This window comes from Rhagoletis pomonella, unplaced genomic scaffold (genome assembly GCF_013731165.1).
Source record: "Rhagoletis pomonella isolate Grant_MI unplaced genomic scaffold, Rhpom_1.0 Rhpom_scaffold_00267, whole genome shotgun sequence".
Classification (NCBI taxonomy): Eukaryota; Metazoa; Arthropoda; class Insecta; order Diptera; family Tephritidae; genus Rhagoletis; species Rhagoletis pomonella.
In genome coordinates, this window is record NW_023458821.1 from 88,308 (window position 1) to 102,930 (window position 14,623).

The 14,623-nt window shown below is 32.2% G+C and overlaps 1 protein-coding gene across 1 annotated transcript in view; it reads left to right on the plus strand.

Annotated features, from left to right (window-relative positions):
• Positions 1-14,623, plus strand: part of LOC118750491 (ferredoxin-dependent glutamate synthase 1-like) — a gene marked incomplete at its 3' end in the record, with an annotated part of 53,695 nt that extends 39,072 nt beyond the window's left edge. Inside the window, 1 exon segment of the mRNA XM_036485204.1 lies at positions 14,568-14,623. Coding sequence (XP_036341097.1) covers positions 14,568-14,623 — 56 coding nt within the window.

Genomic DNA, 14,623 nt, shown 5'->3' on the forward strand with positions numbered 1-14,623 from the left:
TAAGCGCGGCCGAAGGCCGCCTACGCAGAAAGAAGTTCTGCGCAAAAGTACTTCCGGCCCCCTTTTCCGGCAACACAGAAAGGAGAATTCTACTTAGTAAGGTTATAATCCCTAAGCGCGGCCGAAGGCCGCCTACGCAGAGAGAAGTTCTGCGCAAAAATACTTCCACCCTTCTTTTCCGGCAACACAGAAAGGAGAATTCTACTTAGTAAGGGTTATAGTCCCTAAGCGCGGCCGAAGGCCGCCTACGCAGAAAGAAGTTCTGCGCAAAAATACTTCCGGCCCCCTTTTCTGGCAACACAGAAAGGAGAATTCTACTTAGTAAGGGTTATAATCCCTAAGCGCGGCCGAAGGCCGCCTACTCAGAAAGAAGTTAGTTTTCATGTATGCACTATTTCGGTTTTTGTCATATGCATTACTTCGGTTTTGAGTCGAAACTGTGCATGTATGCATTACTTCGGTTTTTGTCATATGATTTATTTCGGTTTTGAACCGAAACTGTGCATATATGCATTACTTCGTTTTTCTCATATGCGTTATTTCGGTTTTCAAACGAAAGTGTGCATGTATGCATTATTTCGGGTTTTTCATATGCATTATTTCGGTTTTCAAACGAAAGAGTGCATAGCATAATTTCGGTTTTTCTAATATGCATTATTGCGGTTTTCAACCGAAACTGTGCATATATGCATTATTTCGGTTTTTTCATATGCATTATTTCGGTTTTCAACCGAAACTGTGCATATATGCATTATTTCGGTTTTTTTCGTATGCATTATTTCGGTTTTTTACATATGCATTATTTCGTATGCACAGTTTCCATATGCACAATTTCAGGGTGCCGTTCCAAATATGAACCAAATCGGGCTAGCCGTTTAATAGGTTAGTGAAATTTAATGTACAGAAATCTCTATGAAATTATGAAATCCTGACGTCTCAGCACTCGTAATTTTTCAGCAACAACAAAAAATTTAAAATTTTTTTAAATCTAAAAACCTTCCACACAGAAGGTCCAAAAAAGTACCTTCTACAGAATTGAAATCGGTTCAGCCGTTTGGTCAGGCATCGCCGTTATACGGAAAACATTTCATTTTTCGCCCAATGCGAAAAGTATAGAAAAAATTTCGATAAAAAAAAAATATTCTTTCTCGAGTTTACAACTATCCTATCCTTTATGTTGGAACCAACAATACACACCCACAAAATCTTGTTGAAATCGGTTAAGCGGTTTCGGAGATTAGCGTAAACGAACACAGTGACATGGGATTTTTATATATTAAGATACCCCACTATAAGCACCTACCATAGATATGGTTCCGAAGTTATGATTGATAACAAATTTCACGCCTATAGGATATGCCACGCCCACTTTTACAAAGTTATTTATATATACTCTACTGTAAGCACCTACCATATATATGACTGCATACCAAATTTCAAGTTCATGTGACTTATAGTTCCGCAGTTATGGCTGATTAAAGCACCTACTATATATATGACTGCATACCAAATTTCAAGTTCATGTGACTAATAGTTCCGAAGTTATGGGTGATTAAAAGTTTCACGCCTATGGGAGGTGCCACGCACCCTTGTCGAATCCCAATTTTTTTACCCTATTATAGGCCCAGGTGTCATGACGATACTTTGTCAAAAGTTTGTTCGATTCTGTCTGTTCTGTGAAATTGTGAAATCGTGACGTCTCAGCATTCGTAATTTTTCGGCAACAACAACAAAAAGTTTCAAATTTTTTTAAATCGAAAAACCTTCCACACAGAATGTCCAAAAAAGTGCCTTTTACAGAATTTAAATCGGTTCAGCCGTTTGGTCAGGCATCGCCGTCATACGGAAAACATTTCGTTTTTATATATATAGACTAGCAGACTCGGCGAACTCCGTCCCGCCCAAAATAAATTTTTTGTATTGAAACATATTGGTCCATTATTTTCACCAAGAGTTCACGTTCATGATTTTTAGTAGGGATGTGCCGGATACAGATTTTGCCGGATAACCGGATTACGGATATCCTGTAAAAAATAACAGCCGGATTCGGATATCCGATCGGATATCCGGTAGACTGCTGCCCTTAATAAATTTCACAATATTGTTTTTTTGCCGGCTCGAGTTCACCTCGACCTCCGCACCGTTTCTGATGCTACAGAATATACCACTTCAAAAACACAATTACGCACACATCTGTGCTATGCTATCGCAGTGAAAAATGGCATCTTATAAACAAACAAAAAACAATCTTCATCAAATTCTTTGCTTTTGAACAATCAAGATGTTTTCTTTTCTTACGTTAATTTTTGTTTAAATTATACAGAACCCGCCTATTAACCTTTTTCGTTTCCGAACGCGTAGGTCTGCAATTTCCAATAAATAGTTGCGGCATTGTTGTAATTTTCGCAGATTCGCACCGTCAGAATCGCACATGTGTGTTGATGCCTTATATGGACCTTACATGGTCACATTGTTTGATCAAACTGTCTTCTGTGTAATTAGATGGTTTAACTTACACGCTTCAAAAAACCCATCAAATTTCAGTGTTTCGTTTTGGATGAAGTTGAAGAGAAGCTTAAGAGAGCTTTGTATTCATTTGTTAATACTAATACTAAGTCGTATACTTTTTCCTTGTTCAATTATGTGTTTTTATTTAAATTATTGTGCACAGATATGTGTGTGTAATTAGATGGTTTGACTTACACACGTCAAAAAACCCATAAAATTTCAGTTTTTGTTGAAATAATTTATTAGTTCTAAAATGAAGTCGAATTATTTTCTTTTCTTCCTCATTTATTCTTTTTATTTAAATTATCGGGCACTTGTTCTTTCACTTTGTTTATCATTTTGATCAAACAGCACTTTACACGGTCCACAGCACATGTCAAACGACTATGCAATGTAAACCGTATAAACTTATAATTGTGTAAACTTTATAAATGAACTGTCAAAATTTGTATGGAAACTCGTTTACACATTTCTGATAAATTTATCCAGCGATTTCACAGAATAAACCTGATAAACTGAAGCCAATGCAACCCTGTCGCAAAAGGTATGAAATTGCGATTCACTTATCAAAAGTATTTATAGAACTATTATAAAAAAATTTACTTGATTATAGGACTAAACATTTAACAACGACAATGCTTCACTATTGCAACATTTTGTGACCCACGTTTCAAAACTCGTTTTTTTTCTGATGCCAATAAAGCTAAAAACTGGGTTGTTGATGAACTAATTCGAAATTATAAATCAGTTGCCACGTCCCTTTTTCCAACAGCCCTAACTTTTCTTCATGACCAGTTGTTTGGGAGGTGCCACGCCCCCTGCACCTAGCGGTGTGAAATATGCTTTACATCCGATTCCCATACCTATCATATATAACACAAAAATTTCATAAAGATCGGTCGATCCGTGTAGGAAGAATTCGATTTTTATATATTAGATAAGCATGATGCGAGAACATAGAAAAAATTTCGATGAAAAAAAAAATAACACACCCACGAAGTTTCATTGAAATCGGTTAAGCGGTTTCGGAGATTGGCTTAAACGAACACAGTGACACTTGATTTTTATATATTAAGATACTCTTCTATAAGCACCTACCATAGATACGTTTTCGTACCAAATTTCAATTCCAGGGGAAGCGATAAATGACCTAGAGGAAACGTTATCAACTAAAACTACACACTTACGCGCCGAAATGTAGGATTTTACCCAAGAGAGAAAAACAATGAAAACCGAGACTGGCTAATTTAGCAATTAAAGGAGAATGACTAACTTTATCAAAAGCTTTTGAAAAGTCAGTATAGATGGCATCAACTTGAGTACGTTTATTGAAAGCACAAAGACAGAAATCGGAAAAAACAGCGAGATTTGTGGCAGTGGACCTGCCCGACATAAAACCATGCTGGTTGACTGAAATTAGCCTCTTGGTTGCGAAATATAATTTTTCTTTTCTCACGAATTCAAACAGTTTTGAAACTGTTGATAACTTAGAAATTGGCCTATAGTTGGTAATGTCATTTTGTAACTTAGAAATTGGCCTATAGTTGGTATTGTCATTATTGTTACCACATTTAAAAATAGGTGTTATGGATGTCACTTTCCAAGCATCAATGAATTTGCAACATTCGAGAGATTTATTGAAGATTAAAAGAAGTGGGTACGCAAAAGCTAGACATTTCTTTAAAAGGCGGGAGGAAAATCCATCATCAGTTTGCGATGATGATTTAATATGCATTATACCCTCTATTACAGCAATAAGCGTTACGGTTTGTGCTCCAAAATTAATCGGGGAGTTAATAAGTGAGTAATCATCATTATCCGGATACGAGTCATTCTCGTAATTAGAACTAAAAAAATCAGCAAAGAGATTTGCCACCTCTAAGGAGGAATTAGCATGAGCACCATTAATGAAAACATTCGAGGGAATACTGGAACACGATCTCTTTGACTTAACATAACGTCAAAAAGCGTTCGGGTTCGATTTAATGTCGACTCGAATTTACGAATATAATTTCTGTGAAGTGTTTTACTTAGAGATTTAAATTCACTCGAGTAATATAAATATCTATCTTTATGATGTAAGGAGTTCGACTGCTTAGATTAAAAAAAAAAAACTGTTTATCAAATTCTTGATTTTCTTTAACTCTTTCGTATACCACGGTATATTATAGCAGCTTTTTTTAGTTTGCGGTATAGTCTTAAAACAGATTTATAAATTGCTTATTGGAAAAAGCAGAATTTGTATGTTATCTTGTATAGTGCAATTTTGCATACTCACCAATAATGCAGCTGCATAATTGAAATCACATTTAACTTTGTCCATTAAGGAAATGGATATGATTTTTCCGCCTTGAATGGAAAATTTTTTTCAAATGTAACTAATATCTTCTTTGTCCAAGACATTCTTTATAGCATGATGGAAAACCAACGCTTTATGGTGAAATAGTTATTAAGTAAACATTTGTAAATTGTAAGGAATGCTAATGTGGCAACACTTTTATTAGTTTGTAAGCGAAATATTGTAAAGATTTAATGTGGTAACACTTCTATTAGTTTGTAAGCGAAATATTTACATATATGGTAACCCTATGAGAATGAAGAGAAACAAAGAAAATGAAGGAAAATGGACATTTCCGTTCTGGTAAAGCAAAGGAAAGGACGCACATCTTTATTTGTCAGATAAAATCCATTAATTACCAGGCCATCAAGCGTTTATAGCCCTCAGAAATGGGCAACTATTGCAAACCAAAAGTAAGAAACCAAAAATTTTGTTAAATACTGGGTGAATATCGTCTCAGAACACGGATGTCGAATGTTACAAAACACGGTTTTGAGAAAATTGACTTTGAAGTTTAAGGTCGAATTAATCTGAAACTGTACGGTAGATTTTTGTAATTTTTGAAGCAGACGTAGTTGGTGTTATTAGTTTTGAGAAAATTGACTTTTCATTCCGTATACATTTGTCGTAAGTAGCGTTTACTCACCACTTTGTTTTGTCCATAGAACATACGACAATACTAAAGTATCTATTTCAACGACGATGAAAAAACCAGACATATTTATTAAATAATGATTACTTATTAGAAAAAACATAACAAAAACATATTCATGTATTTAATAAAAAAAATCTGTACATCTCTTATGCTGTAAATATGTTACGAACATACGTTTTCTTTATATAAAAACAAAAAACAATACGTAAATTCAGTCATTTGCACATTTTTATTTCTTTCATTTCATTGGAGACTCAGTGCAAACTAAACTTTAAAAATTTAAAATTTTAGAATTAGTTACATAGCTTAATTTCCAATTTTAATTGTGTCGTTATAGTAGAGGACCATCGAATTTTCGTAAGTTCAAAGTTTTGCGATACATACGACAAATGTTTTATGATTAAAAAAGATTACATTTGTATGGGAATTTTAATCGTGGTAATTTTTTTTTTTGCAAATGAGTATGAAACACTGAACAGGCTCAACTCCTAGAAACACTAATTAATTTACTTATATTTATGCATACAATATAAAAATTACAAATATAGGAAAATGACAAAAAAATTGGTTAAATAAAAAATAATTTGCTTATAATCTGAACGATTTTCATAAATAAGTAGCAGTAAGTCTCGCTTCAATTTGGTAATTATTACGTACCGATCGAGTACATTTACCAAAGTTATATCGAGAAACTTCAGTGGATCTCCAGTTTTTTCTAAAAATGTCGCTATAATTGTACATATAAATAACGTTTAAATGAAGGAATCGGATTATAGAAAAGCGTGCCAGGGAGTGACTTTTTTCGTTCGAGCTGAATGCAAAGCAATATCGTTCAATTGGAGATTTCTCAAAAGGGTTTCCAAGGATATGTTAAAAACTAGTGCATTTACCTGCACTCACCTTTTCACATAATGGAATTAACTAAAATATTTATGTATATCTAAACACTTATTGCACCTCCCATACCTTCATATAACGGAAAATTTAGAAACCGCGAAAAATGTGCTTCTTCGGTGACTAATGAAACCATCCCGCACCAATTTTTAACACCGCATAAATGGACTTAAAATGGGCGTTTCTCACCCTAATTGTATTATGTTAATGTATGTAAATACTTATATGCTTGAAACTACTATTAACTTATCAAACGATCTTTGACAATACATGTTGGAATTCATTCACCACGATCTTGAAAACTGACCAAATCGGCGTGACCAAGCCCATGGTCCTTTTAATATCATATAAACATCCTCACTTTTTTGTATTTTTCATTTGGTTGCTGAACTAATGAAAAATTTAAAATTCATAAGGGAAAATTATAGTTTTTGTAAGTTTTATCTTAATATCTTAAAAACTTGTAGACTTATTGAAAAATGATAAATGAACGTTAGGTATTAAATTTAATAACCCTTAGTTTTATATATCGTCCTCTTTATAACAATAACCGCATTCCATAGATATTACAAGCCAAAGTTTCATTTTCAAAATTCATACACTTTGATTCAATTGCGCGGGCTAAAGATAAGTTTTAAATTAATCTATCGTGGCCAATAACAATTGGCGTAGACCTAAAACATAGTATTACTATTACAATACGGTCAAATGAGTATTCTACTTGAAAAGTGCGCTATGTAAAATATTTTCGATTTTTAGTTTTTGGTGGATTACGCACCAGTATTTAAAGTAGTTTCATGTCCACTAAAAATACATTGCAAAATCTTTTTTTATTCTGAAAAAATAGCATAAATGTTAACTCTTCTTCCAAAAGTCACTGTTATACTTAGTTATAAACTTTCAAAAGTATCCATTTTCTGATGAACCTAGAAAGCTGCTTTAGGTCGTACAGACTGTTAATGTTATCTTATGTCATGGTATGTTATGTTATAATTTTACAAGGCTCTTATTTATCCAAATTTTCAGGTAATAATAAAAAAATATACGATTTAAATGTTACTTGTTGTCGCAGTCGTTTTTTCAGATGTATGCCTTTTTTTATTAGGGCTGTGCGATTATTCGATTACTCGAGCAAGTTGGTTAATCAGTTATTCGGTTAATCAATTACTCGAGTAATCAAGATTTTGATTACTCAAAACGATGATTAATCGAGTTACTTGAAATATGATTACTCAAAAAAAATCAATTTTGCTCGTTAAAAGAGGTTGCTTTGGAAAATGCTTATTTTCTTTTTTATATTCTGTATATGAAAAAAATATGTATGTATGTATGTATTTCATTTTAATTTTTGAAAACAGATACGTTTTTTTCAAAGTATCAAGGAACTTCAACTGCTTTATATGTATGTATGTAAAGAGTACTTTGAAATGTTGATTACTCATTTTATTCATAATGTTGATTAATCATAAAGCAAATTAATCAAATATTTTTGTTTTTGGTTAATCAAAATCTTGATTACTCGAGTAACTGAACTTTTGAGTAATCATAATTTCCGATTAATCGAATAATTGAGTTATTTACTTTATTATTAATTAAAATTTTGAATAATCAATTAATCGCACAGCTCTACTTTTTATTATAAAATTACATAACGCTGCACAGTGTTTCGACTATATGGTGGCAGATGGAAATAATAGTACACCTGCTCCGATTTCACTGAAACTTGATATGTGCTCTAGTTTTACTTAGAAATAGAGAATTATGAAATCTTGTAAAGATGGATTAATTGCCACGCCATCTACTCTTGTGGGCGGAAACATTAAATCTCATCCGATTTCGATGAAATTTAGTTTGTAGTCTTTATTTTATTAGAAAAACCTACATATAAAATATGGGGAAGATTGGATTACTATAACGTTCAAAACCCACAAAAAATGTGGGCCCAGTCATTAAATGTGATGGAATTTTGGGTAATTTTTGTTTCCTGCTTTCCACTCTCAGAAAACATAGGTTATACAATAAAATGACTTAGGTGTCAATACTTGCTTTTTTCCCAATATCTGGTGGGATTTTTTCATTGTTTGATAAATTCTTTTCGCTAAATTATGCAAAAAGGAGCTGAAAATCAAAAATTTCATATATTTGCAAAGTCGCGCGCAAAGATCAAATTATATATGGGTGTTTCCAGCGGAAGGTCCACCACGACAAAAAAAATAAAAGTTTTATATCTAACGTATTTACGGGCCGATTTGTCTGCTTTTTAAAATATATACTGGCTATGTAAGTAGAATCATGTTTGCATAAAACGGTCTTCCTAGGTGGTGCCAAGGTCAAGATATTTCGAAAAACCGTATTTATGGTCCGATTTGGCTCGAATTTGGCGTATGTGGTTGAAGCATAATACATCATAGATTTCTAATAAATTGACCCTGAATTGGCGCTGAAGTCAAAATATAAAGTATATTCTACATAAAATACATGTTTTATTTGCGTTGAAAATTCATTTAAAAGCAATATTAACAAAAATATAACGATGGAAATTTATGTCACGTCACGCCACGTCACGTCACGTTTCACACTTGGGGTTGTAAAAGAGAATTGAAACAATTTGCATTAATTCAAAAAACTCTAAAAACAACTAGAATTGCTCCAAATCATATTAAAATAAGTTTCATGAAAATAGCCATCCGCAATTCGCAGAGTTTTGCGATTTTGTAAGAAAAGAAAAAATCAACTTCCATTTTTTGTCACGTAACGACCCTCTTTTTAAATGCTTATATTTCAGGACCAAGCAGCTCGATTGATTTCATTTTTCGGTTAAATATAGAGCCAATTATGTGCTATACAATGGCCCAAAAAAGTTAAAGAAAACAAATGGTATTCCTTTTTTGTATCACATCGAAATCGTACGACTGTCACGTGCGCCACCATGGGAATGCCCATATATAAATAAAATTCTCTAAAATATTAGTCTAATTTTAACGCGAACGCGAACGATCTGGACTTACTTTGAGTCAAAATTCCTGAAGTGGGCCACTTAATTATCACTGGTCGAGATATTTATGATTTTTTAATGCTTTGTAGAATTTATGATGTATATGAAGATTCTAAATTTTTTTTTGGAAAATTTTAATTTTTTATGAGTTATTGTTCAAACAATTTGTAAGTATCAACTCAGAAAAATATTGTTTTCTAACGATCTACTTGATGAATGCGCCTGAAATTTGGCATGAGCAATAAATAATAATCAAGCTTTCGAACAAAAAAATCGATCACTATTTATATTCCAGAACTTTTGTACCAAAATTAAGATTCCTTGTTTTCTGATGAGTAATTAAAAAAAAAATTGGAAACTTTCATACAGTCAGAAGTTATGCTACTTTTTCCCCTGATGTTCCTCATACACGACCACGCGGCAGCGCCTAATTGCGCACTTCTTACAGCATAAAACCGTTATATGCGAGTGTGGCATGTGAATTCGTGAATAGTACATATCGCAAATGATCTTTAAAAGTAACACAATTCAAAATTTGGCAATTTAAACTTTATCGATTTTGAAATTATGCGCCAAAAATGTACACATAACTTTTATTTATCTTTCAACACAAGCTGGAGCAAGTTTTTGTTAAAATTTTTTGAAAAAACCTTAGGTAAAGTATCCCTAGCCCAAATGATTAACAAGGGCTAAGCAGTAGTTTTTCGCATTTTCTGACAAACGTGTAATTTTGAGTTATGTCACCATTGAAGATCGTGTGCGATATGCAAATAAGTGAGTTACGTTATATAAATAAATATATACATACATACATACATAGTGCATGTTAAGAACAAATTTAAATTTTTTATTGGCTTCGGTTTTCATAACAGTCTCTGTAACTTGTTTTTTTTTTTAATTCAGAAAATATTCTACATACAAGTTTATTATCATTAATTGGTATAAAACAATGATACTGGCGAGTAGAGTTAACCTTTTCGGCATTTTATATCGAGGCTCTAAAATTTAAAAAAATTTAAAAAAAATTTTTGCCCATTTAAAAAACTTTTCGGTGTTGTAATCATAATTTTTTTAAACTAGACCGATAGGCATGTCTTTTTACAATCCCTTCACAAGCACCCTTTCCATGAGATGTAGGGAAAAAATTCCATTCAGCTTCATTCCAAAATCTAGTTTATGGTTAATGAAGTTAATTAAATTAAATTTGTTTTGTACTGTGATCCAGCACCGTCGGAAGAATACATAATTTTTTTCATTTCAAAAGAACCTAATTTCGCTTTCAAAAAGTTAATAATTTTAAGTTAAATAAGTGTACCGCGTTCGCATTATGATGTAAATATTCTGATATTACAACATAATTTGAATGTTTTATAGCGCCTTCTTTTTTGTAATAAATTACGTAAGGGTGGAAGTGTTGGCTGAGCGTTAGCCCAGTGTTGAGATTGGAAGGCATCTTGAACTTGGCATGTATAATTTTCAGCAAAATCAAGTGCGATAATACATTCACCTTCCCTTACGATGTTTTTTGTTTTTGTAAAATAGTTAGATTGGCTGCTAGCTAGAAAATCGTGCTTTACTACATGTGGTAAATCTCTGGTCAATTCTTCCAAAAACTCTTCTCTTCCAACAAAACGTAGCAACAGTTCACACCTGATTTAGAAAAAATACACATTAATAAATAATAAACGAATTACTTATTAATACTAGCAAACGTTTTTATTAAATACATTTTATAATAATAATACATTATATGATAACTATGAAATGAATTAAAGTCATAAGATATTTAATATACTGAATTGTGTTATGTAAAAACTTTTTGTTTATTGTTTAATAAATATTTACCTATCAGTACTTGACCACTGTTGAAATTCCATTTCTAAGACATCATTACTTTCAAGCTAAAGTTTTAGCTTTTCTGAAATTATTGAAGGCCCTGGGCAGTTCTTGCAAGCAGACAAATAACAATCTTCATTTGGATTGTAGCATAGCATTTCGACTATTTTCATCAGAAAGGTAAAATGGTTCAGTTTTTCCAAAGTTGCAGCTTCCAATTTTCGTTGGAGGATTAGATCCGTATCCATTCTTTAAATGTAATTTTTCGGCCCTTGACGCCATTCTTCTCGCGATACATTGAAATTTTCTTTCATTTGACGAATGCTCCATTCCATCGGGACTGTAGTTAAAAGTGAAATTTTGCGGCTTTGAAAAGGTTAATTAGAAATTGCCACTTTAAGATCATGAATCCATTTTTTTACTACACACGGAGAAATTTTCGTTTTCAAATTTGTATGGAACGTTTTACTTTTAAAAACGTTTTGACCCAGGTTTACAATATTTATTTAAACTTTGAGAACGAAAGTTTTCAATTCAATTTCCAAAATCCATGTTTTTGGTTTTGATACGAACATTTTCAAATCGCTTTTAAAAACGATTGTTTGATAATTGAATATGCGCATGTGAAATTAAATCCAAAAGTGTTTTTTCTTCATTTTAAAAATATGCGTTTTCAAATATGATATTCAAATTTTATTTTTATTAAATCGCAAAAAGTCGTTTGGTACACACATTGTTAAAAATATATTGATATACATATACTTATAAATAAGTTACAACATTTAATAAATGAAATACAGATGTTTTACATATTACTATATACATACATAAATACATACATACAGATGTTCCTGCCTAACTTCCAAGCTGGGTCTTCTAATTTTGATTCACGCTGGTCAAATCCTGTAATTTAAATTAAGAAAGTTTTAAATTATTTAATAACCCATAAGTATTTGTTTTTGTAAGTTACTCTTACCAAAGCTTTTTCCGGTCAAAGAAGTCCACCACTACCCGTTATATGTAGTTAGGGGTTAGAATGGCAGTATTGTTTTTATACACTTCATCGGCTTTTCTGAAGATTGAAGTAACTTATTTATCTAAACACATTTTTTCTCAAGTAGCTTCAACACAGCTTCTAAAAGTAGCTTCCAAACTTCTTTCACTTCTTAAATTGTTTTCATGCTTGCGATTGACTTGTGTTTGGCATGATTTGCAAATATCCCATTTCCAATTTTTTGTTACTTTAAATATACTTTTTAAGAAGCCCCCAATTAGGTGCCACGTGGCGTGTATGCGAAACATCAGGAGAAAAAGTAGCATAACCTCTGAGTGTATGAAAGTTTCCAATTTATTTATTTTTTTAAATTACTCATCAGAAAACAAGGAATCTGAATTTTGGTACAAAATTTCTGGAATACATTGGGAACACTTTTTTATTTTAATTTTTTTTTAATAAATTTTTGCTATTTAAAAAAAATAGTGGTCGATTTTTTGGTTCGAAAGCTTGATTATTATTTATTTATATTATTATTTATTTCTCATACCAAATTTCAGCCGGATTCATCATGTAGATCGCTAGAAAACAATCTTTTTCTGAAAATTGTTTAAACAATCTCATACAAAAATTAAAATTTTCCAAAAAAATTTAGGATCTTCAAATACATCATAAATTCTACAAAAAGATAAAAAAATCATAAATATCTCGACCAGTGATAATTAAGTGGCCCACTTCAGGAATTTTGACTATTTGTGCTTCCCGTTCACGAAGGAGAATCAATAGAGAATATTTGGTACGTTCACGTTCGTGTATAAATCATAAATGTATGTACGCGAACGTTCATTGTATGAATATTTCCGAACCCTATTGTGGGGGTCGAGATGATCGAACCAATAAAAAAAACGATTAGTTGTCATCTAAAAAGTAAAATCACAAAATAACAGCCAGTTTCACGAAAGCAATTTAAGTGAAAAATGATTTTAATTTTTTAAATCATATATGGAAAGTGACAGAACAAAAATCATTTTCCATTTAAATTTCTGGTGAGACCGGCTGTACGTCTTATACAGGGTTTGTATTGCTGACTGAAAAGTAAGAACGCAAAACCTTTTTTTCTAAGCAAGCTGTTCTGTACCATTTTCAAAGCATTAGTAATTCCTTAACAACGACTATGAAAAATAAATCAGCAAAAGCAAACAGCTGAAGCCAAAAAGGGTAGAGAAAATTATTCGCTTTCAGTTACAGTGATTCAGCAAATGTTAAGTTTTATGTATCGTTATTTTTGGTTCCCCTTTTTCTTGTCGCTGCGTTATTCTAGCAGTCGCGTTATCATTATCAAAAACGAAGTAGTTTTCTAGGGGGTTTCGGTAAAATTTTATAAGCTGAAAAAATGACTCGTAACTTCCCTGCAAACCAAAGTTCCCGAAATCTTAACAAAATCTTTAGGAGTATCTCGTTTCTATAACGATTTTTTTACGAATCTTCAAAGAAAATTATATGAAGTGCTTGACACGAACTCCTAAAGAAATCTCTGTACGAAAAATAAAGAAAATTCTGAAAATATTCTGCGAGAAATTCTTCTCATAGGGGTATTATTTTCAATGCTTTACCGATTTTCTTCCGAAATTTCGTAAAAGAATTGAAGTGTGCAAGTTTATATCATTTTAGAAAGTTCGGCAAAGTTCGGATGAGATCTTAACGAATTCTTTTAAATTTCTCTACAATTGAGAATATCTGAAAAAATGGTTTGCACTGTTATCGCTTCCTGCATCACCAAAACTTTCAAAGCCGTTCGGTTCAACCGACTGCGCAAGCAAATAACATCTGCAAGTATGTGAAGGCGAATGATTTTTCTACACTTTTTTCGATTCAGCTGTCTGCTTTCACTAATTAATTCTTAATAGTGGCAGATAAGCAACAAAAGCATTGAAAATCGGCAAGCAATTTGAAACCATGATCTTATACGTATGTATGTATGATAGTAAAATTGAGAAATAAAATAAAAATCATAAGATTACGATTAGGCCCTGTGCTGGCATGCAAATTTTCGGATTTACAATTGCTTCGCGTTTATCGTTGGTGTACAAACGAAGCCTGTTTAGGGTGTTAGCAGAACTAAATATTGATTTGAATACTATGTAAAACCAGTTGCAAATCAAAAAATTCCATGTCACTGCAGGGTCTTAAACTTGGTCGGAAATTAAAAAGTCATTTCAGCCGCAAATTATAGTTTTTATTATAAATATTCTAAACGTAATGATCCCTGATTTATATTAACTTAGTTGATAGTCATTTACAATGTTTATTTAAACAATATCTAATTTCTTTAAAATATTTTTGATAGATTTTGAGGGATGCACAAATTGTATCTGAACGGATGAATCACCGTGGTGCATGTGC